Source organism: Pan troglodytes, chromosome 1 (assembly GCF_028858775.2).
Source record: "Pan troglodytes isolate AG18354 chromosome 1, NHGRI_mPanTro3-v2.0_pri, whole genome shotgun sequence".
NCBI lineage: Eukaryota > Metazoa > Chordata > Mammalia > Primates > Hominidae > Pan > Pan troglodytes.
Window position 1 is genome coordinate 32,765,445 of NC_072398.2, and position 26,268 is coordinate 32,791,712.

The 26,268-nt window shown below is 33.5% G+C and overlaps 1 protein-coding gene across 1 annotated transcript in view; it reads left to right on the forward strand.

Moving 5' to 3' along the window:
• Positions 1-26,268, forward strand: part of USH2A (usherin) — a 798,713-nt gene that overhangs the window by 79,415 nt on the left and 693,030 nt on the right. Inside the window, exons 4-8 of the mRNA XM_016938662.4 lie at positions 15,230-15,293; positions 17,277-17,571; positions 18,524-18,708; positions 19,181-19,402; positions 20,898-20,991. Coding sequence (XP_016794151.3) covers positions 15,230-15,293; positions 17,277-17,571; positions 18,524-18,708; positions 19,181-19,402; positions 20,898-20,991 — 860 coding nt within the window. The remainder of the gene's footprint in view (positions 1-15,229; positions 15,294-17,276; positions 17,572-18,523; positions 18,709-19,180; positions 19,403-20,897; positions 20,992-26,268) is intronic.

Genomic DNA, 26,268 nt, shown 5'->3' on the forward strand with positions numbered 1-26,268 from the left:
TGCATTAACTGTTTGTCCTGATGCTCTCTCTCCCCTCCCCATGCCTGACAGGCCCTGGTGTGTATTGTTCCTCTCCCTTCATCCATGTGTTCTCATTGTTCAGCTCCCATTTATGAGTGAGAACATGTGGTGTTTGGTTTTCTGTTTCTGTGTTAGTTTGCTAAGGATGATGGCTTCCAGCTTCATCAGAGTTTCTGCAAAGGACATGATCTTATTCCTTTTTATGGCTGCATAGTTTTCCATGGTGTATATATACCACATTCTCTTTATCCAGTCTATCATTGATGAGAATTTGGGTTGGTTCCATGTCTTTGCTATTGTAAATAGTGCTGCAGTAAACATACGTGTGCATGTATCTTTCTAGTAGAATAATTTATATTCCTTTGGGTATATGCCTAGTAATGGGATTGCTGGGTCAAATAGTATTTCTGGTTCTGGGCCTTTGGGGAATCACCACACTGTTTTCCATAATGGTTCAACTAATTTACATTCCCACCAACAGTGTAAAAGTGTTCCTATTTCTCCACAGTCTCACTAGCATGTTATTTCTTGACTTTTTAATAATCGCCACTCTGACTGAAATGAGATAGTATCTCATGGTTTTGATTTGCATTTCTCTAATGATCAGTGATGTTAAGCTTTTTAAAAATGTTTGTTGACTGCATTAATGTCTTCTTTTGAGAAGTGTCTGTTCATATCCTTTGCCCACTTTTTGATGGGGTTGTTTGTTTTTTTCTTGTACATTTGTTTAAGTTCCTTGTAGATTCTGGATATTAGACCTTTGTCAGGTGGATGGGTTGTGAAAATTTTCTCCCATTCTGTAGGTTGCCTGCTCACCCTGATGATAGTTTCTTCTGTTGTACAAAAGCTCTTTAGTTTAATTAGATCCCATTTGGCAATTTTTGCTTTTGTTGCAATTGCTTTTGGCATTTTTGACATGAAATCTTTGCCTATGCCTATGTCCTGAATGGTATCATCTAGGTTTTCTTCTAGGGTTTTAATGATTTTGGGTTTTGCAATTAAGTCTTTAATCCATCTTGAGTCAATTTTTGTGTAAGGTGTAAGGAAAGGTTCCAGTTTCAGTATTCTGCATAAGGCTAGCCAGTTTTCCCAGCACCATTTATAAAATAGGGAATCTTTTCCCCATTGCTTGTTTTTGTACAGCTTGTCAAAGATCAGATGGTTGTAGAAGTGTGGTGTTATTTCTGAGGTCTCTGACCTGTTCCATTGGTCTATATGTCTGTTTTGGTACCAGTACCATGCTGTTTTGGTTACTGTAGACTTGTAGTATAGTTTGAAGACAGGTAGCATGATGCCTCCAGCTACGTTCTTTTTGCTTAGGATTGTCTTGGCTATATGGACTCTTTGTTATTTCCATATGAAATTTAAATTAGTTTTTTCTAATTCTGTGAAGAAAGTCAATGGTAGTTTGATGGGAATAGCACTGAATCTATAAATTACTTTGGGTGGTGTGGCCATTTTCATGTTATTGATTCTTCCTATCCATGACGATGGAATGTTTTTCCATTTGTTTATTTTCTCTCTTATTTCCTTGAGCAGTGGTTTGTAGTTCTCCTTGAGGAGCTCCTTCACGTCCCTTGTTAGCTGTATTCCTATGTATTTTACTCTCTTTGTAGCAATTGTGAATGGGAGTTCATTCATGATTTGGCTCTCTGCTTGTCTATTTTTGGTGTATAGAAATGCTTGTGATCTTTGCACATTGATTTTGTATCCTGAGACTTTGCTGAAGTTGTTTATCAGCTTAAGGAATTTTGGGGCTGAAACAATGGTGTTTTCTAAATATAGAATCATGTCGCCTGCAAACAGAGACAATTTGACTTACTCTCTTCCTGTTTGAATACCCTTTATTTCTTTCTCTTGCCTGATTGCCCTGGCCAGAACTTCCAATACTATCTTGAATAGGAATGATGAAAGAAGGGATCCTTGTCTTGTGCCAGTTTTCAAAGGGAATGCTTCCAGCTTTTGCCCATTCAGTATAATATTGGCTGTGGGTTTGTCATAAATAGCTCTTATTATTTTGAGATATGTTCGATCAATACGTAGTTTATTGAGAGTTTTAACAAGAAGGGGTGTTGAATTTTATTGAAGCCCTTTTCTACATCTATTGAGATGATCATGTGATTTTGTCATTGGTTCTGTTTATGTGATAGATTACATTTATTGATTGTGTATGTTGAACCACCCTTGCATCCCAGGGATGAAGCCAGCTTGGTCGTGGTGGATAAGGATATGCTGCTGGCTTTGGTTTGTCAGTATTTTATTGAGGATTTTCGCATTAGTGTTCATCAGGGATGTTGGCCTGAAGTTTTCTTTTTTTTTTTTTTTGTCATGTCTCTGCCAGGTTTTTGGTATCAGGATGATGCTGGCCTCATAAAATGAGTTAGGGAGGAATTCCTCGTTTTCAATTGTTTGGAATAGTTTCAAAAGGAATGGTACCAGCTCCTCTTTGTACTTCTGGTAGAATTCAGCTGTGAATCTGTCTAGTCCTGTGCTTTTTTTGGTTGGTAGGCTATTAATTACTGCCTCAATTTCAGAACTCGTTATTCGTCTATTCAGGGATTCGACTTTTCCTGGTTTAGCCTTGGGAGGGTTTATGTGTCCAGGAATTTATCCATTTCTTCTAGATTTTCTAGTTTATTTGTGTAGAGGTATTTATACTATTCTCTGATGGTAGTTTGTATTTCTGTGGGGTCAGTGGTGTTATCCCGTTTGTCATTTTTTATGTGTCTATTTGATTCTTCTCTCTTTTCTTATTTATTAGTCTAGCTAGCAGTCTATTTTGTTTGTTTGTTTGTTTGTTTGTTTGTTTGTTTGTTTAAAAAAACAACTCCTGGATTCATTGATTTTTTGAAGGGTTTTTCATGTCTCTCTCTCCTTCAGTTCTGCTCTGATCTTAGTTGTTTCTTGTCTTTTCCTAGTTTTTTTATTTGTTTGCTCTTGCTTCTCTAGTTCTTTTAATTGTGACACTAGAGTGTCAATTCGAGATCTTTCTAGCTTTCTGATGTGGGCATTTAGTGCTATAAATTTCCCTCTTAACACTGCTTTAGCTGTGTTCCAGAGATTCTGGTATGTTGTTTCTTTGTTCTCATTAGTTTCAAAGAACTTCTTGATGTCTGCTTTAATTTCATTATTTACCCAGGAGTCGTTCAGCAGTAGGTTGTTCAATTTCCATGTAGTTGTGTGGTTTTGAGTGAGTTTTTTAATCTTAATTCTAATTTGATTGCATTGTGGTCTGAGAAACTGCTATTATTTCAGTTCTTTTGCATTTGCTGAGGAGTGTTTACTAATAATTTTTTAAAATGTCAGTGATTTTTCCAGGTAATAGACATTTATGGCTTTGAAATTTCAAAGTATGTTTAAACAAAAAAATTCATCAACAACCTCCTCCCACATTCTGCATTTACATTTATCATTATCATGTGTGTTCTTATACTTTTATTATTAGATTGAAAAACATACAATTGCCATTCTTATAGATTAAAAATGGTCAAACATTGGCTATTTCAAATAGTTCAATACGTACGTATCTCAAAATAATATAATACATGCTGTTATCTTTATGTTGTTAGTATTTATGTAAGTGCTCATATATATATATACACATATATAAAAATACATAGTATATCTTCAACTTGCCTTTTTCATAAATAATTTTTCTGAGAATTACCCATTTTGATAGTTTGTTCATTCATTTTAGTTTCTCTATTAGTATTCCACTTTATTAAAAAAAAGTATGGATTATGTATTTGTTTCCATGTGGAGAGTTAGCTTTTCTCTTTATATAGTTTATAGAAGATTGCAATTAATATTTTGTATGTCTCCTTGTGTGCATTTGTGAGAATTTGCACAGAAAAAGCACAGTGAAAGGTATCGTAGGCTTCTTAAGTATTCTTATCTTCCACTTTGATATATCACCAAACTGTTATCTAAAGTGGATGAACCAATTTGCCTTCCTATGGCAACAGGTAAAATACCCATTTGCCTGTGTTATCAACATGTTTTGTTTTCCAACATTTTTGCCAAAATCATGAGTATAAAATACTCCCTTATTTTCGTTTTAATTTTAATTTCTTTAGTAACTATTGAAATATTGAAACATATGGCATTTGAGTTTTCGCCTCTGTGAATTGCTTGTTCTGGTATATCTTTCATTAAATTTTCCATTGCATTTCCTTGTCAGTAAAAGTTACGCTTATAATCTGCATTTTACATGTTTTAATTATATTGATTGTAAAAATATTTCCTTCAGTGGTTTGACTTTTAAAATTTTTTGTATTTTTGGTCTGTCACACAAGAGTTTTAAATTTTAACATTGGCGAATATATCAGTTACTTTTTATGGTTCAGATAGTTTTATATCTTACTTAAGAAATTCTCTTTTATCCTGATATATATTGCCTTCTATTTTTTCTGAAATTAATTTTTGTATAATGTGTGAGGTAGAGATTTAATTTTAACTTATCTTAATTGGAACATTCTTTTCCCACTGATTTTTATTGAACACACATTATTTCCTCACTGATTTTTAAAGCCACCTCTACTGTATCTCAAGCTCCAACTTGATGGTAGTGTGTTTAACATCTTGTTTCAGAGGTCAATTTGATTAACTTCTTGCCAAAAGCTATAGCACTTGATTAACTTTTGATATCTTGCAGTGGATTCCTTCTTACCAGCCTTCTTCAGCTGTTGTTAGGTCTTACTCCTCCAAATGAATTTTAGGATCAGTTTATATAAAAATGTTTATTGGGATTTTTTATTGGAATTGAATTAAATTTATACAACAGCTTAGGGATAATTTATATCGTTATGCTGATTTTTTCATCCATGATCATAGTATATCATTCTATTTATTTAGATCTTCTTTTATGTCTTTTAATAAATTTCTATAAATAAAATACTCATAACTTATAATAAAAGGGATAAATATAAAATTTATTCCTAGGTATCTCAAGGTTTTGGTGCTATTGTAAATAGTATCTTTTATTAAATTGCATTTTATAGTTATTGCTGATATAAAGAAATATTATAAATTGTTATATATCATTCTTATTTCCAACACCATTTTGGAACACATTAATTCGAATATTTGACTATAGATTTATTTGAATTGTTGAGGTAGAAAACCATGTAATTTGCAAATAATATATTTATGTCATTCTAATTCTTATGGATTTTACTTCTTTTCTTTGTCTGATTGTGAAGTCTAGACATTCCTTTAACAATCTTGGAAAAAAAAGCAGTGAGAGCAAGCATCCTCAACTTGTCATTGCTTTAATGGAAATGGCTTTACATTTTTTCCTTTAAATAAGATGTTTGCCATATCACGTTAAAAACTTTCCCACCTATTCCTAATTGTTTAGGGTTTTCTACCTGTATATTATGTATTTTTCAAGACGTGGCAGATTTAATTTGTTGAGATATAATTTTCATGCCTATGCTACCAAGTGAGATTGGTCCTGTCGTTTTCCTTTCTCTCACTGTCCTTGAGAATATGTTTCAGCTCTCCCATTTACGACCTGTTTTACCTTGGGCAAATTTCTTAATATCTATATGCTTCAGTTTCCTCATCTTTAAAATTAGGATCAAAAGAATATCTTTCCATAGTGTTTTTATGAGAATTAAATAAAATAATATACATAAAGCACACAGAACAGGGCCTGCTACTCAGTATGCAATAGTTATTAGCTGTCATTGTCATCATTAATATTAAGATATTTTGAAACACTTTTCCCCTAAAATACATACAGTACTTTGATGCATATCCTAAGATCTGTCTCTGGCTGCTATTTCTGGACATTTCTTTGTTGTAATATTTCTGGTAGCTCTTACTTGTGACTGTGAATTGTAGACATTTGATGCCCACAGACTATTCAGCTCTTTCAACTTCTACCTTGTTCCTAAGGAAATCTGAATCAATTCATCAGGGTCTTTCCTAAAGAAATTTGTCAAGGTTATCCAATCCAATGCCACGATTATATTTCTTCTTGTATGATTGTGTTTTTGTTGTTTGTCAAAGAAATTTTTGCCCAAGTCAAGGTCACAAAGAATTTTCCTGTAATTTTTTCTAGCTATATTATAGTTTTAGGTTAGTTCTATTATCCATATTGAGTTAAACTTTTACATAAGGTGCATGATATGTTTTCAGGTGCTTTAAAAAACATAAGATATCCAATATTCCAGGACCGTTCTTGGAAAGAAGAGTATTCTTTTTCCATTTAATTTTCTTTGCCACTTAGTTAAAATACAGTGGACTGTGTATGATTTTATTATCAGCATTTTCATTGCTACTATAGTAGGTATGCAATTGATTTTCATGTATTGATATTGCAACTTGCAACTTTGCTGAACTCATTTATAATTCCTAATAGATTTTAGTAGATTTCTTAGAGTTTTCTATGTACAAGAGATAGTTTTACTTCTACTTTTTCAATATGGAAAGATTTATTTCTTCTGCTTGCCTATTTGCCCTGTCTGGTAACTACAGAAAAATGTTGACTAGAAGTGGCAAAAGTGGACATTGTTATCTTGTTCCTGATCTTAGGGAAAAAGCATTTTTTCACCACTAAATATGATGTTAGCTGTTGGTTTTTCACATATACCCTTTATTAGATGAGGAAGTTGTCTTCTTTAGTAGTTAGTTGCTTTTTAAAAATTTTATCATGAAGTGTTAACTTTGACTATGTAACTATTAAGATGATCATGACGTTTTTGTCCTCTATTTTTCCAAGTTTGTGTATTACTTGATTACTTTTCGTACATTGAACCAGCCTTGCATCCTTGTGATAATTCCACTTGCACATGATGTATAATCCTTTTTGTTAGTACTGTATTTGGTTCACTAGAATTTTGTTGAAGACTTTTGCATCTGTATTCATAAGGCATATTGGCCTATAGTTTTCTTTTGATGTCTTTGATGTTTTTGGTATTAGGGTAATACTGGTTTCATAGAGTAATTTGGAGAGTGTTTCTTCCTCTTCTATTTTTTGGAAGGGCTTGTGAAGTAATGGTGCTACTTCTTCTTTAAATGTTTGGTAGAATTTGCCAATGAAAGCATCTGGTCCTAAGCTTTTCTTTGTGGAAATTTTAAAAAAATTACTAATTTGATCTCTTTAGTGGTATAGATCTATTCAGATTGCTAATTTCTTCTTGAGTCAGTTTACATAGTTTGTGTGTTTCTTGGAATTTGTCTATTTTATCTAGGTTGTCTAATTTTTGGCATACAGTTGTTCATAGTATCCCTTATGATCCTTTTTTGTGTCTGCAAAGTCAGTTGTAATTTCCCTTTTTTAATTCCTGATTTTAATCATTAGAGTCATCTCTTTTCTTGGCTAGTCTAGTTGAATGTTTGTCAAATTTGTTAATAATTTCTAACAATCAACTTTTGTTGTTTTTCTTGTTGTTTTTCTATTCTCTATTTTATTTGTCTGCTCCAATCTTTATAATTTCCTTTCTTCTGCTAGCTTTAGGTTGAGTTTGTTTTTCTTTTTCTAGTTTCTTAAGGTAGAAGGTTAGGTTATTGATTTAATAAATTTCTCTTTAAATATAAGTGTTTACAGCTCTAAATATCACTTTAAACACTACTTAAATCCCATAAAGTGTGATATGTTGCATGTTCACTTCCATTAATCTCAAAGGATTTTTAAATCTTTTTGTAATTTCTTCTTTGATCATTAGTTATTAGGAATGGGTTAATTTTCACACATTTGTTAATTTTACAAATTTGCTTCTGTTATTGATTTCTAATTTTTTCTATTATGATCCAAGAATATACTTTGCATGATCTCAGTTATTTTAAATTTATAGAGACTTGTTTTATGGCCTAACATATAATCTATCCTGGAGAATGTACCATATGCACTTGAGAAGAGTTTGTATTCTGTTGTTGTTGGGTGGAGTGTTCTGTTGGTGTCTATTAAGTCTAATTGGTTTATAAAGTCGTTCAGGTCTTCCATTTCTGTTTGTATTCTGTGTAGTTGCTCTCTCCATGATTGAAAGTAGGATATTGAAGTCTCCACTATTGTTGTTAAATGGTGAATTTTTCTCTTTAAATCTTTAAATTTGTCATTTTTACTGTTGTTAGACACATACATGATTATAATTGTTTTATTTTCCTGATGGATTGATATCTTAAAATATTCTTGTCTCTACTAAAAATTTTGTCTAAAGTCTATTTTGTCTGATGTTAGCATAGGAGCTCAAGCTCTCTTTTGGTTATTGTTTACATGGTGTATCTTTCTTTTCATTCTTGAACATTCAATCTATTTGTTTCCTCGAATGTAGAGTTTGTCTCTTTCGGAACTCCTATAGGGGGTCATGTTTGTTTGTTTTTCCATTTTGTAAATATCTACTTTTTGATTGAAGTGCTTAAGCCATTTACATTTAGCACAGTGACTGATAAGGTAGTTACAATGTCACTTTGCTGTTGGTTTTTTAAAATATGATTTATGGCTTCTAAATTTCTCTATTCTTCTTTCACTGTCTTCTTTGTGTTAAAAAGTTATCTTCTAGTGTATAATTTAATACCCTTGTCATGTATTCTACTATGTTTGTTGCCCAGGATGTTATCATTAACATCTTAATTCATAAAAATCTAATTCAAATTAATACCAACTTAATTTTAAGAGTATACAAAATTTTGCACCTATATAGTTTTTGTTCACTCTGCTTTCTTGTGTGTTGTTATTGTCTATGGAGATTTTTTACATTGGATGCCCATCAACACAGATATATAATTATTGCTTTATAAAGTCATCTTTTAAAACAAATGTGAGAGAGAAAAAGAATTACAGTAAAAATACATTTATAATCTTTTTAAATATTTACCTATTTAATTACCTTTACAGGTACTCTTTATTTCTTCATCCAGATTACATTGCTCTCTAATATCCTATCATATCAGCCAGAAGGACTTCTTTTGGTATTTCTTGTAGAGCAAGTCTGATAGTGATAAAACCTCTCAATATTTCTTTATCTGGAAATGTCAATTTATCCTGCATTTTTGAAGGAGAGTTTTGCTAGAAAAAATAGTTTTTGGTGTACAGTTTTTTTTTAGGACTTCAAATATGTCATTCTTCTCCCTTCTGGACACCATGGTTTCTTCACAAGAAATCTGTGATTAATCTTATTGAAGATCCCATGTAGGAGATGGCCTTTTCTCACTTGCTGCTTTCAAGATTTTCTCTTTGTCTTTCAACAGTTTGATTTTTAATGTGCCTAGGGTGTGGATCTATTTGAATTTATCCCACTTGCAGTTCATTGAGCTTCTTGGATGTGTAGATTAATAGTTTTCATCAAATTTCGGAAGTTTTTAGTAATTATTTCTCTAAATATTCTTTCAGTCCTTTTACCTCTTCTCTGAAACTCCCATTATGCCTATGCTGGTACTCTTGATGGTGTCCCACAGCTTTCTGGGGCTTTGTTAATTTCTCAACATTCTTTCTCTTTCTATTGCTCACACTGAATAATCGCAATTGACCTGTATTCAAGTTCACTAATTATTTCTTCTGATCATTTAGATCTGCTAGTGAACTCCTGTAGTGAATTTTTCATTTGAAAGTTTTCTATTTTCTATTTATTTTTTCTTTTTTTGATGAAATGAGGTCTTACTATGTTTCCCAGGGTGGTCTCAAACTGCTGGGCTCGTGATCCTCCCACCTCAGCCTCCTAAAGTGCTGGGATTACAGGCATGAGCCACCATGCTTGGCTAAAAATTTTCTATTTCTTTTCTCATATTCTATATTTTCTAAAGCATCATTGTCATACTTTGCTTTAGTTCTTTGGACACTTTGTTTTGTTTTGTTTTTAGTTATTTGAACATATATAAAATAGTTGATTTAAAGTCTTTGTCTAGTAAGTTTAATGTATGAGCTTACAATTGACCCATTTCCATTGCTCATTTTTCTTCCCCTGTATATTGTTTGTAGGAGTTTCTTTGCATATGTCATATTCTTTGTTGAAAACCAGACATTTTAAACACATAGTGTAGCAAATCTGGAAATCAGATTCTTTCCCTTTCCAGAGTTGTTTTGTTGCTGCTATTTGTCACTATTACTACTGTTTGTTTGTTTAGTGGCTTTCCTGAGCTAATTCTGTGAAGTCTGTTTCTTTGTCATATGTGATAAATGAAGTCATTGTTTGCTTATCTTAGTAGTCAGCCAATGATTGAACAGAGAATTTCTTAAATGCCTAGAACCAATACATTTTCCAGTCTCTGGTGAGAGATCTGTACGCATGTTGCAGAATGCCATCAACACTGAGGCAGTTTAACACTCTCCTTTAGTCCCCACTTCCTGCTTGTGCAGAGCCTCAAAGTCAAGCTGAGGTGAGACCTTAGGACTTTCTCAGGTCTTTCTTTAGCATGCACATATACCTGAGCACATACTTAGCCTTTTGCATGTTCATAATCTTGTAGATTCGCAGGCATTTTTTAAGGATTTGCAAAGCCTTTATGGAAATGATGTTTCACATCTCCTTTTAAGTATTTTGGATTGTTTGTTGTTTCTTCTGACTGTTGTTACTGCCTGGGTCAACTGCAATGTTAAGCAGTTGCCACTGATTATTTTTAGCAAAAAATTGTTCTAAACAAACAGAGTAAATGCTGTTTCCAGTGGATGAACTCTGAGTCAATTCAAGCCTTACTAGTGGGGCTTTCCATGGTACTTCCAGGCAGATCGAATAATGACAATCATCTGAGGATAGAGCTTTGAAACAGCTCCACTCCCATTCTGATCCTCTAGCGGTAACTAGGCTGCTGGTTTTCACCCTGATTGCAAACTGTTCATTTTCAGGGCTTCCAGAGAGTGGCAGAGAGGAGTATGGGAGTAGGAAAGCTAAAATGCCATAGAACATGTTGTTCTTACCAATATTCAGTCATTTAAAAAATAAACACTCTCCACATTGTTGCAAGTCTTTGCTTCATTTCCAGAATTCTCAATAAGTTGATGTGATATTCTTTGCCAGTGTTCCCATTGCTTTTATGGAAGACAGACTCTTCCATTGTTTTCACTCTGCCATTGCTGATGTCATTTTATTCGTTTCTTCAATGTCTTATAGTTTTTACCTATATACATTGCCATGCTTTATTAGATTTATAACTAATATTTCACATTTTCAGTGCTAATAAAATAGTATTTAAAAGTTTTAATTTCCATTGGTTAATCACTGGTATATAGAAATTAAATTATTACGCATTTAACTTCTATCAAACAAAATTAACTAATTCACTTGTTATTTCTAATAGCTTTTATGTACATTCATGGAAATTTTCTGAGTAGATAATTATGCTATCTGCAAATGAGAGTTTATTTCTTTCCTTCTGATTGTTGTGACATTTGTTACTTAGCCTTATTGTCTGTTTTTACCCTGATTTATATGTTGGATTACTTAGTTTTCCCATTTGACTAATTTTGTTGTGCCACCCAGTTGTAATGCATAACAACTTCTTTCCAGTCATCACCTGTCTGTTTTCTGACTAGACAACTATGAGGTCTTTCTTGTATGAGTCATGTCTATTTCCTTGATCAATTTATATAATTTAGACATATCTTTGCCATATGAATATTTTTCAAAGAAGAATTTTTATGGAATGTTTATCCCAATGAATATCTGTTGTTAAAAAATTGGCAAGTAGCGAAGGAATAAGTAAAATTTGTTTCTATGGCTGTCCTTGAAATATTTGATAGTATTCTCACCTCAAATCGTAATTCTTTTATTTGGGATGGATGATTCACATTAACTCTAGGTCTTTAGAAAACTTGCTGTAACTCTTTTTTAAGAAGAATTTCTTCAAATATGAATTCTTTAGCAATGGATATGATTGCAAACTCCAAAATTTAAAACTAAAATGGTTTTTAAAGGTTATAAAACCCAGCCCCTTTATTTTATAGATAATAAAATAGATTTCATTATCCCTCTGCAGCAGAGCTTCCCTTTAGCTATTATTAAAATATAGGGAGTGAATTCTAATTTATCAGCATTGAAAGGTATACCTCCACTTCTAATACCCTGGTCTGACTGCCAACATTTTTCATACATATGACTGTAATATCCTCCTAACTGGCCTCTTGGCTTCTATTCTTATCTTCCATATTCTAGTCTCAGAACTTTTGAATAATCCTGAGATCACATCACTCCTCTTCTCAAAACCCTCCAATGGCTTCCTATTTTACTCAGACCAGAAATCAAATTTCTTACAGTAGGCTATAAGACTTTGTATATATAACAATTTGTACCTCCATCCTCCCCTCTCCCCCAGCCAGCTACTTGTCTGACCTAACCTTCTAATAACCTTCCCCCTTTTATTCTGCTCCAGGATGCTAGCTCCTTGCACCTCCTCTAACATGCCAAGCATACTGATTTAGAGGTCTATGTGCTTATTAATGCCTGCCTGGAACATTTTGCCCCTAGATATACGTATGACTCATTCCCATTCCCCTGTCAATGCCACATGCTCAATGAGGCCTCTCTTGAACATAACATCCCCACTAAAATCTAGCCATGCTCTCCAACCTGCTCTAATCCTTCTGTTTTTCATAAAATATATTGCATTCTAATATACTATATGAATTACTCATTCATTATGTTTATCTACGTGAATGCAAGCTCCATAAAAGCAAGGGTATTTTGTTGTTGTTGTTAACCGATTGTACCTTTGGCACTCATGAAAGTGCCTGGCACATAATAGGCTTCCAATAAATATTTGTGAATGAATCAATACGTAAAAGAATGAAGCCACCCTGACATTTAAAGCCATGGTTCAGGCTTTAGCAACATCACAGTGTTCATCAGTTTTGCTCTCTTTCAGTTATGGTAAGTCTTTCAAAATTATGAATGGCTAGCCCTTGTTTGTTATGATCTGGGTTCTTTGAGATAAAACACTTCCCTAGAGGTTCTATATAAAACATTTTAGACAATATTTTATCCTGAGAAAGCAAATTGAATAACATGAAATGCAGGTAATTTCTTTTTTTCTCCTTGATATCTCATTATGTTGACAAAAATAGGAAATGAAGACTGTCAGTTTTCTAGGGCTGCCATGCAAAAGTACTGCAAACTGGGTGGCTTCTCCCAGAAAGAGAATGCCTAGGACTATAGTGGGACACAGAAAGTTCCCCACAAGGAGTATTTCAAAGCTGAGACATTAAGGGCTGTATGAGGCAGAAAAATTGGAAGCAGAGGCAAAATTGGAATCTTAGGGCTGAGAGAGCCTGAAGGTTGTGGGGCATTAAAAATTCATGCTGTAGATTAGCAGTGTGGGGTGTAAAGGATGCTAGGAGAAGAAGAGCTGAGCATGGTTAGGGATAGTTGAAGGTAAAGAACAAACGGGACACAGGCCCAGCTTCCTTGACAACATTATCTCTTACCTCATAAATAAAATTTATGCTATAAGGAGTGACTTTCCTATTCGTCTTTCCTATTCCCCAAATAAAAGCATAGGCACACAATGGCTTTGCTGTATTTGCATGTATTCTTCTCATCTTTCTTCTAAGAATGACATGTCCATCTTTCTACCATTCCCTCTTTGTTTAACTTTAGATCCTGGATCCAGGTCAACTGATCATAAATCATGTTGCCTGGATGGCCAATTAACTGAAAGAATATTTTACCATGTTTTCTTACCTCTTGTAACTAATTATAAATTTTAGAACAATTTGTGTTGGAAATCTTCTAAAGATTTCTGCAAAGTTTTAGTAGATTTTGTTTTGTCTTCATAACACCACTTGGAGGAATAATTCTTTGCACTTGTGCCAGTTGCCTGTTTTAGGACAGATAGAGTAGAGAAACTCTCCCTACGGGAAAGTCAGAGCAGGAGGCTGCCTAGAGCACATCTTCTTGTGGGCCTCAGCTCGTGGGGTATGTGGAAGACTGAGACTAATGGGTAGAAAGAGAGAGCCTATAAGTGTATTTTTCTTAGACGATATCAGCTGAGAATACACTAATGAAGAAATATTTTATATATAATGTTTTGGTTATTTTCTCAAATATATTATTTAATATAAATATAACATGTAAATATATGAATATACACAAATATATGCATACACACACTCACACACAGACACATACTCTTTTTAGGCTCCTAAGTCTCCCACTTTGCTTGTGAGTTTCTTCCTGATTCTGAGATCACTATCTCAGACTACTTCGTGTGCTAATTCTCCTCTCCATGTTTTATTTATCAGTCATATCCTCACTCTGTCCCAGTTTCCTCCAAGCAACCACCAAGGAGCAGCAGAAAACATAAATCAAACATTCTTTAAAACTCTATCAAGACAGAGTGAAAACTGAATAGTTAAAAGAAAAAACACATTGGGAAAATGGTCATTTGATGATTAAAATTGCTCCAATTTTATTTTTTTAGAACTATTGAAATAAACAATTATTGAAATAAATTTTGTTATTAAAAATATAACAAAAAACTTGGAGTCGGTAGTTTTTCTGCTTTATTCTGTCTCCACTCTCTTGGGCTTATTTGTCTTAGTAAGTTCTGAAAAAATATTTGCCAAATAAATAAAATAATACCATGTGGATTAAGGTTGATAGCTACATTTGCCTTGAAAGTTCATCTAATTCAAAGTAGATTGGTCTTTGAACCTGGTTTTCTTAGAAGATTTTCCCTGAGGCAGTAAAATTCTGAGAGTGAACTATGATACTATTGATATATGTAAATGACACAGAACCCACAAGTAGGAAGTCTTCGATGAGTCCTCATTTGGAGATTTTCTAGAATAGACATTAATTTAACTTTAGAGAGAACCCAAACAGACAGCCTGGAGCTTGGAGCTATAACAGGTGGGATGTGAGAGTGAGGAATCTTCCTTTTGGCATTGCAAATACTCTGGAAATTGCAATCAGAAGCAGATGACAATCAAATTTAGGGCTGATGAGATAACATATTTATGGAGTTAAAAACTAGAGAAAAATTTGACTTGGGAAGGGACTTCTGGAGAAAGCCATGAGTTCGATCAGTAAATAAGCTGGCCAAAGTATTCACTTTGACTTAAATCCTACAATGTCCATGGAGATAACTATGATTATTTTTGTTATTAATGTGGAATTAGCAAACTAGAGATTGATCTGTAAAAGTTTCAAAGGGCAGTGACATAAATATCTTTTTAACCTTAACATCTTCAAAGGAATATCACTTAAATACTTGTCAGATATTGCTTGGTAAACACAGACTTCTTATATTATGTACATGTGTGTATTTGCAGGTTTAGAGCAGTTTGTCGGAAGAATGCAAGATTTTCGATTATACCAAGTGGCACTTACAAACAGGTAAGCAGATGTTGCATTGTAAACCTCAAGAACCGAAAGGATAAATGCTGAATTCACTTAAATAAGAATACTATGTAGATTATACCATTTTTTATCTTTACAGCATTTGGCAAACTTCACCTAATTAATGTTTACAGTGTTTGCTTTGGCTTAGTCTATGGTTGTTATTCACTAGTGCTACTCTTGAGGAACTCCTTGTAATATGAAATTGATCACATTTTTCCTAAGGATATTCTGTAAGAAAACTTGATATTTGAACATTTTATAAAACTTGGGATACAATGCTTAAATTTTCTATATGAGGTAGTTTCTATTAACAATACTTGAGAAACTTCTACATCTGCCTTTTTAAAATTGGTTTGTTGACTTTATACCTACTAGAGAATGTAGAACAATAAACGTGATTAATTATTTTGATACATGGGAAATTCTCAAGAGACTGATCTATTAGACTTGGAGACAAGAAGAATGAGCATTTGAAGTATTGTGATATATTTTTCTATTTTCAGTGAACAAATAATTATATAGACTCAGGCTAGCTTTAATGACATTATTTCCTTATCTTGAGAGTAGATGGGAAATCTTTCTTAGGGCTTCTTAAAAGCACACAGAATTTTTAAAAATTTAAGTGAAATTCTGCTTAGGATGCCTTTGAACTTTCTTCTTCAGCTTATGATATCATGGTATAATAGTATATTGTTGTATGGATGAGTTGATCTTATTTACTTCTATTAAAAATCAAAAAGAAGAATGTTCATTCATATTTCTTCAAGGCAGATATAAATTAGTGTGGTGGGTTTCCAAATGAGAAGGCTAGCCCTTGTAAATTTTGCTTTTGATGTGGTTCTTAGTCCATGGCAGATCATTAACAATATAAACATTCTTTCTTACCAGGCTATATAATCAAGGTATGCCTCAGTAAAGGGTGCCATGGCCCTGGAACACAGTGTTAGGTGTATTTACTGCCAAAAGCCTTACTATATTTTAGATCACCTTTGTCTAAAATGCTGAAGGGCAATGTTGTAGTAATTCTTTGGGAATAAAGTTTTTCCTTGGGAGTGAAAGATTTTATACTGGATTCTATACTGGTAGCTTTTGGTCCCATTCAAAACTTGGTATCAGTTGAAAAGAATTGATGAGATTTAAAGAAGGTATGACTTCATGTGATTTAATGAATGGAAAAGCTGCCTGACTCCTTCACTGCTCCACTGGGGTCTGAGAGGAAAAGCCTGGTTTCTCTGGTAAGACCTTGATTACTAATTTTGGCCTACCTGAAATGTCTGGGAAGGTGCTATGTGGAAGAATGCCTATAAATAGAATGACTAATTCTGGTCTAGAACAAGTATATTGCCCTTAATGGAAAAATTAAATATATCTACCTGGAATTGGCATTCTTTGACTGTTGGCAGCCGCCATATGATCTGAAGCCAATGAAGCATTACAGGATGTCAGGATCTGTACTGATGAGTCACAGGAAACCATTGACAAATGGCCTTGGCCTCAGTCCTTCACTTAAAACAGAAGCAGATAAAATGATACTTGCTTTCGTACTTCTTTCCCATGGATGAACTGAAAACATTATCTATAACTCTCATTGTTCTCCATATATTATTGTTCACTCTCAGTGGTTAGTTTAGCATCCTAAGTAAATGTGATCATTTCTATATTATCACAAATAGACACAGTAAAATATTGTGGTATTTAAATAAGTATCTTAATAATCAGACAAGGGCTTATGCATGCTTCTTGATATAAATAAAAAGTTAATATTAAAATGTGTGGGTTTTGATATACATTTTATGATAATGAATTTGTTTATTTGGCCAAAAATAAGTTTTATTTTATGTTTCATGCATCAAATTATTAAAACTAAATGGATACTCATGAAAGCACTAAACGAGTGACATTCATTTGTAACAACTCCTAGAAGTTCTATTACTGTTAAGCTCTTTGTCCTTACAGTCTCCCTCTTGACTCCCACAGAGAGATTCTGGAAGTCTTCTCTGGAGATCTTCTCAGATTGCATGCCCAATCACATTGCCGTTGCCCTGGCAGCCACCCGCGGGTCCACCCTTTGGCACAGCGGTACTGCATTCCTAATGATGCAGGAGACACAGCTGATAATAGAGTGTCACGGTTGAATCCTGAAGCCCATCCTCTCTCTTTTGTCAATGATAATGATGTTGGTACTTCATGGGTTTCAAATGTGTTTACAAACATTACACAGCTTAATCAAGGAGTGACTATTTCAGTTGATTTGGAAAATGGACAGTATCAGGTAATGAGAAACGATAAGGTGTACATTAATTTCCTGTGGTTATTGCAACAAATGCCCACAAACTTCATGTCTTAAAACAACAGAAATATATTCCCTAACAGTTCTGGAGACAAGAAATATGAAATCAACATGTTGGCAGGGCTACATTCCCTTAAAGATTCCAGAGGAGGATCCCTCCTTGCCATTTGCAGCTCCTGGTGGCCCTTGGTGTTACTTGGCTTGTGGCACCACAACTTCAATCTCTGCCTCCATTTTCACATGGTGTCCTTCCTTGTTTCTCTGTGAGCATCAATTATCCCTTTTCTTTCTCTTATATAAGGCCCACCCTATTAAACCCAGGATGATCTCATATTGACATCCTTAATTATACTGCAAAGACCCTATTTACAAATAAAGTCACATTTACAGGTTTGGACAGTAGTACTTGGACATATCTATTTGGGAACACAATTCAACCCACTACAAGGTGAAAACTGAACTAGGCAATTAAACCTTGCCTCAATAAAGTAATGTATTATAATGTATACAATAAAATATCTAAAAGACAACATGTAGGGCCTTATGTTTGAGATTTGTATCAAAATGATATTTATGAAATGTTGAAAATAATTATTTTTATTAAGTAGCAAAAATTAATACAAACTAAGGTGCTTTTTCTAAATTAAGAAGTCTCTATATATGACATTTATTTCATAGAAGTAATGTTCTTTGTTTATGTCTTTATTTGCATGTTGATTTATAAAATCCTTGAGCAAATGAAACAGATACACAATTATAGAATATGTTGCTTTTACCACAGGGCTATGAAGTTTCTGGATGTCTAATACATATTTGATAACTATAATTATGATGAAGTGAGCCAATATATTTGAATCTAATAATTCCATGGTTTGATATATACTGATGGTTAAACTTAAAACTTTAATTACATTAATTAACTTTCCATTTTCAGGTGTTTTATATTATCATTCAGTTCTTTAGTCCACAACCAACGGAAATAAGGATTCAAAGGAAGAAGGAAAATAGTTTAGATTGGGAGGACTGGCAATATTTTGCCAGGAATTGTGGTGCTTTTGGAATGAAAAACAATGGAGATTTGGAAAAACCTGATTCTGTCAACTGTCTTCAGCTTTCCAAGTATGAATATTTTTAAACAATTAATTTAATAGACTGACTGGTTATTAATAACGTACAAGTATGCTAGCTCTCTAGGCTGGTGGAGACTTCCCTTCACCACCAACTTCCTTGAGGCAGATTCTCCTAAGTCTTATCCCTAAATTGGGCTTAAAACTATGTTTAAAGTTCTTGTAAAAGACATTAGAGTGACTCTTATTTCAATCTCACTGATGTTTCACAATCTGATTTGCAGATTGTTTGGCAAGTTATCTATGTAAATAGAATTTTCATTATGTTTTCAAGGAACTGTTTTAGTGTGGCTTTCTATGATAATCCTGTATTGTTTATACATGAAATATATGGAATATGCTTTTCCTAGAATGAAGAATTTAAGCTTTTATTGATACTGTGTAGTAATTTCTCAACATTTTGATTTCTGTTTTGCCAAAAATGTGAATAGATTTTCATGACATCGAATTTCTTTCATTAACAGTTTTACTCCATATTCCCGTGGCAATGTCACATTTAGCATCCTGACACCTGGACCAAATTATCGTCCTGGATACAATGACTTCTATAATACCCCATCTCTTCAAGAGTTCGTAAAAGCCACGCAAATAAGGTTTCATTTTCATGGGCAGTACTATACAACTGAGACTGCTGTTAACCTCAGACACAGATATTATGCAGTGGACGAAATCACCATTAGTGGGAGGTATTATTATGAATTTTGTTTTCAACAAGGTTTTTGTCATACTTATTGTCTTAACAGCACATTAAGATGTCAGAGCAAGCCAGATTTCAAGCTTTACATTTTGAAATGATTTCATACTCTAAGATTTTAGGGGAAGATCTGTATGTGAGTCTTTTCTCTATATAACATTGTTTTATATATATATATATATAATTATATATCTATAAAACGTATTTTATAAATAAATATATATATATTTATATATACAGGAATTGATTTTCAAAAGCTGTTGCTTTTAGAAGCTATGATACTCTGAATCTGACTTAGAAGTGATTTATCCAATATTTTACTTGATTTGTTCTGGAATATAATTTTCAAATATTCTCAAAAGCAAAGAGATGGAGCTGAATTTGGAGTTGTAACTATAGCACCAGAGAGTTTTTAAGTACAGATCTTGATCTACCTGAGTTCATAGTGCACAGTTCCATGGGTAATACTTGTTTTTCTTTAGTGGAAAGATCTGATATGCCCTAAGTAGTTTATAAATGTCTGATCATAATTGAGAACATGACTCACAATATTTAAAAAGAAATGACAGCTGCAAACCTAGGCAGCATACTGTCTAATATAGAAATGTACATATAGAGTATATTTAGAATGGATTGTTCTGGAGGAATGATAGGCCTTGTGAATAAAATATGTCTTTAAAAGCAGACCAAAATACCAGTATATAAGCATTGTTTGTTTGCTAAGTCATAGCATAATGAACAAAGCAATACTATTAAATATTCATCATCTAACTTTGGGAAAAAAATAAAAAAATTGAAATATGTTAACTGCATTCTGCAGTTTATTGTCAACTTTATATTCTTTTTTCTTTTTTTTTTTTGACAGGCTTTTGCTCTGTCACCCAGGCTGGCATGCAATGGCATGATCATGGCTCATTGCAACCTCGACTTCTGGGCCTCAAGTGATCCTCTCATCTCAGCCTCCAAAGTAACTGGGACTACAGGCATGTGCCACCATGCCCAGCTGATTTTTTTTTCACTTTTTGTAGAGATGGGGTTTTGCCATGTTGCTCAGGCTGCTCTCAAACTCCTGACCTCAAGTGATCTACCCGCCTGAGTCTCCCAACATGCTGAGATTACAGGCGTGAGCCACCGTGCTCAGCCTGAACTTTATGTTCTTAACTGTATTTTAAATAGTGTAGTAAATGCCTTCCCTTGGTACATGGTTGGTATAGATATAAAACATTTCATTTCCCTTTAGAGGTTGGCTTGAAAATTATCTTTACAATACACTGGTTTGGATATTGGTGACAGTCCTTCTGACATTTCCAGATAAATTAAAAACGTGTATGGATATCCACACGATTAAGGAGAAACTGATTTTGTATCAATTAAATATACAAAAATCTTCCCTGTTAAATTCACATAATGCATATAGTCCTAGGACCTTAAATACATTCACAGTTGAGTTGGTGTTCCTTAGGAGTGTGTGATGCTCATGTTTGCAGATGTCAGTGCCATGGTCATGCCGATAACTGCGACACAACAAGCCAGCCATATAGATGCCTCTGCTCCCAGGAGAGCTTCACTGAAGGACTTCATGTGAGTTCTATTTTATGCATGGAAATCTAAAAAAAAAAATAGTAGAGATGGTGACTATAAATTCTATCAACTTAATCTTGGCCTAACAAATGAAAATAAATTTAAAAACTGATATGAACTTAAAATGTCAATTATTGCAGATTTTTTAAGAAAAATAACAGCCATCAATTAAGTTGAAATTGTAGTTTTTAAAAATAATTTCAGCCAGAGAAATTACAACTGAAACCAAACCCTAAGCTTCTTTTCTCTTTTGTTTTTCTTTCTTTGTTTCATCAGCATTATCATGTTTTATAAAACAATTTTTAATGTGTTTGGATAGCATGGCACTAAACAAAAAATAGTTTGATTCTTACTAAAGGGTATTTATACAAAAGTATCAATAAACAAAAGCATCGTTAGATGAAGAACAATTTTTATGTATTTATGTCAATCAAGGTTCATTTATTGCTAATATCAGGCATTTTAATTAATTGAAAATCTATAGTAAAATGATTTATGAGCTATGTTACTTTAGTTTTCTGTGACGATCAGGGGAATTCCATAGTTGAGGTGGAATTTTAGCTTCATCTTTAGGGAAAAGAGGTAAATGGAAATAAAATAAAGAAACATTCGTTGGTAGGAATATCTAGCAACAACATCAGAAATAGCTGATATGAAAGACGGTTCAGCAGCAGTAACAATTATACCAATAATGAGAGTAGATAATATAGACTCTTCAGTAAATATGTTTAAGACAACTGGCTGCTAATTTGCAAGAAAATAAAATTAGAGCTCTACTGATTGTATGTACAAAAATGTATGTGGCTTAAACTTTTAGTGAAAAATAACTATAAATATATTAAAATAAAGATTAGAATTCTATATCTTAAGTTGAGGGCTTTTATCAGCTAAGCAAATGAAATACAAACAGAAACAAACATCTGGAGCTATGAAGGAAATTAATGACATATTCTGTTATATAAATATTTAAAATTCTACACAGTATAAGGGTTAACATAAATGTAAGGTAGTGATAAATGATGGATTGATAGAAAATATTTACATCATGTTAACAGGTAAAGAGTTAAGATTCCTAACACACAAACATTTACAAAATATTAAGAAAAATATAACAGTCTGATAAAAATGAGCAAATATATGAACAAGCAATTTACAAATGAACAAATTATAACTTTAATAAACATATAAAAGATTACCCAACCTCAGTTTTAATCATATTCAACAATTGTTTTTAACATTTCAAATTAGCAGAAAATATAAAGATTGGTAATATTTAGTACTTGTGAGAATATAACCTCTAACACATCACTGATGGGATTGCCAATTGACACAATAGTTTTGGGGAAAATTTGTCCACCTCTACTAAAATTAAATTTTCAAATATAGTGAACTACATTATATAATTGCTGTCATTCTGAAAAGCAGTTCTTCAATGACAAGTGTATGGAATGGTGTATTAGTCTGTTTGCATTGCTGTACAGGAAGACCTGAGACTAGGTAAATATAAAGAAAAGAGGTTTATTTGGCTTGTGGTACTGCAGGCTATACAAGCTTGGTGCCAGCATCTGCTTGGTTTCTGGTGAGGCCTCAGAAAGCTTACAATCATGGCAGAAGGCAAAGCCAGAAGCCAGCCTCTTTTAAATAGCCATGTCTAAACAGCCATGAACTAACAGAGTGAGGTCTCACTGCTGAAGGGAAGGCACTTCATGAAGGATCCACCTCCATAACCCAAACATCTCCCACCAGGCTCACCTCCAACACTGGGGATCACATTTCAACATGAGATTTGGAGGGGACAAACATACAAACTATATAAAATGCTTATATTTCTATCATTTTGTTACATAAATATGGGCTTATATGTTAGTGCATTTTAGCTTTTCATATGGTAGCACTGTCTCATACACTCATGTATGACTTGTGAACATCTCTGCCTCTTGGACCTTGCCCTACACTTGTGTTTTAGTTAGTTACTTCACTTCTCTGTGCAATTTATTTTAGGATATTATAGAGCATCTTGCTTTTTAAAAAACCATCTGTAAAGGTTTTGGCAAATTCCATTTCTGTCTTCTGATTCTTACTCTGATCTAATTTGCTTTTGACTGTAACATTAGTGAGAATAGTTCAATGGTAAAAATATTATCTATAATTTAGACTTTCTCTAGCACATTCAAAATGTAGTCCCACTCCTCAGTTTCAACTAAGAGTCTTTGATTTAGTTATGGCCTACTTTCTTTCTTTCTTTCTATGTGCTCAGACCAAAACTTTCATGTTCTAATTTAGATATTCTTTTGAATTTATTTTCTAGATCACTACTTTATATACATGTAGTCCTCACCATTAGTCAATACTTGCTTTAAAAGAAGAAATCTTTTATGGTTTTCTTTTGGATTTCTAATGCCTAGAGTCTTTGCATTTGATATGATTAGTATATTATGAGGAAAAATCTTTTAGAAGAACTGATTTTAATATGCTTGATTGTATGGCTTATCATATTGTCACAGAAATGAAATTAATTGGATTAACTTGATTGATTTATTCTTTACTGAGCCATAATTGTGTGTTTAAATTTTTGCTAATTTTATTAGTTCTAGATTTTAAAGTTAAAGTAACATTTATTATATTTTTCTACTGTCTTCTTTTGATCCCTTAAGATGGACACTTACTTCCTTATAATCAGTGATTTCTTTCATTAACCTTGTCCTCTCCTCCACAAAGCCACTAACACCCCAATTAAAAAATGCTTTGGGATGAATTTATCAGGGCACCTTGAACTGAATATGTCTAGTATTTGCAAGCTACAGTTTGGCTAATACCTTCATATGATATGTTCTTTTCTGAGCTTCTCTTGCTTTCTGTTGACTAGTCAGTCGGTATTAGTCTCTCTCATTTGCTTGTGATGTCCTGTCTTGTTTTATCTTTCTGTCTTTAATTGCTCACAGTTAAGTGTTGGATATTTTCTGATTCTTGGATGATTTCATGCTTCCCCTTAAAAATAGAGCCATTAAATGAATGAAGGCTCATGATTGGTTTCAGAAGTCAAGTTGGGATTTTCAGACTTGGTCTCAGGTGGTGAATGTTGGATTATGAACTAGTGAATTAATTAACTATAATTTGGGTTGAGAATACATTTTAATGCTTCTTATTTAGACCTTAAGTACCTTTTGAAAACAAAAATGAAAAACTAAACTTTTTTTGTTATTTTCCTCCTTGACATATTTTGATAATTTATGAATTTAGCCATAAATTTTAAAAAGCAACAAATATAATTTACTTAGCAAACTTTGGCAAATGCAAATGCAGCTGCAGGGAAAAAGTCAATAGACTGTTAAGTTGAATGATTTCTCAGTCCTATGATATTTTCAACAATGTGTTGAAAATGAAAAATGATTTTATAGAAGCATTCATAGGCATAACATTCTCCTTTGTTATCATTCAAAGTATTTTAATACAAGTAGAGACTTACATATCTGAGAAAAGTTGTCTTATGGTAATTTGAAAATATACCTATTCTAATGTTTTTCTTGTTGTTCTACTTTTTAAAATTATACGTTTTAATATAAGCCATTCATTTCCTATTGGGATCCATGTTCTTTTTAAGACCTGGACATAATCCAAAAAGAATGTCTTCAATTCCACAGTATTATGCTATCCATTAATAATATTACTCAATAAACAGGGCTTTTGTGAATTATATTACAGACATTTGGCAAACAGATGAAAATGTAAGGACTGAAAATATGCCAATTCTTGGCAATTGTCTTTCCTATGAGAAAGTGTTTTTAGTAGAAACGAAAATGAATGAAGTTGAGAAAAAGTGAATGGTGAATTCAGGGGCAGGTTCACATACTTAGCCATCCTAAGGAATTTTCCGTACAAAATACTCTTCATTTGTTTATAAGGTCAATGTCACAAATTGGTGGCTCACAGGTAGAAACAGTGTTTAAACAGTTTTAATTTAATTGGCTGCAAGAGTTTTCACTTTAAAATATTTATTTATTCTTCAATCTTTTTTATTTTTTTATTTTTTTGAGAGGGAGTCTCACTCTGTCACCGAGGCTGGAGTGCAGTGGCATGATCTTGGCTCACTGCAACCTCAGCCTCTCAGCTTCAAGCAATTCTTCTGCCTCAGTCTCCCAAGTAGCTGGGACTACAGCTGCACACCACCACATGCGGCTAACTTTTTGTATTTTTTTTTTTTTTTGTAGAGATGGGTTTCACCTTGTTGGCCAGGCAGGTCTTGAACTCCTGACCTCAAGTGCTCCACCTACCTCGGACTCCCAAAGTGCTGGGATTACAGGCATGAGCCACCACTCCTGGCCCTCAACTTTTATTTTAAGTTCAGAGGAACATGTGTAGGATGTGCAGGTTTGTTACTTAGGTAAAGGTGTGCCATGGTGGCTTGTTGCATAGATCATCCCCTCACCTAGGTATTAAGTCCAGAAACCATTAGCTATTCCTCCTGATGCTCTTCCCCCCACAGCCCCCACCATCCCTAAGAGGCCCCAATGTGTGTTGTTCCCCGCCATGTGTCCACGTGTTCTCATAATTCAGATCCCACTTGTAAGTGAGAATATGTAATGTTTGATTTTTTGTACCGGCATTATTTTGCTGAGAATAATGACTTCCAACTCTATTCATGTCCCTGCAAATGATTTATATTTCTGGTAATACACAGTAATGGGATTGCTGGGTCAAATGGTATTTCTGCCTCTAGATCTTTGAGGAATTTCCACACTGTCTTCCACAATGGTTGAACTATTTATACTCCCACCAACAGTGTAAAGGTGTTCCCTTTTCTTCACAACCTTGGAGCTTCTGCACAGCAAAAGAAACTATGGTCAGAGTGAACAGACAACCTATAGAAGGGGAGAATATTTTTGCATTCTATCCATCTGACAAAGGTATAATATCCAGAGTCTAGAAGGAACTTAAACAAGTTTACAAGAAGAAAACAACCCCATTAAAAACTGGGCAAAGAACCCTGAGTCAGCGAGTTGTTGCCAGGGGAGGACATGAATGTCTTCTTTTGAGAACTGTCTGTTCATGTTCATTGCCCAATTTTTAATGGGGTTGTTTGTTTGAGAACAGTTCTCAAAAGAAGACATATGTGTGACCAACAAACGTATGAAAAAAAGCTCAGCATCACTGATCATTAGAGAAATGCATATCAAAACCACAATGAGATACCAGCTCATGCCAGTCAGAATGGCGATTATTAAAAGTCAAAAAATGACACAAATTTTTAATTCCTCACTTCTCTTAATCAGAACATAG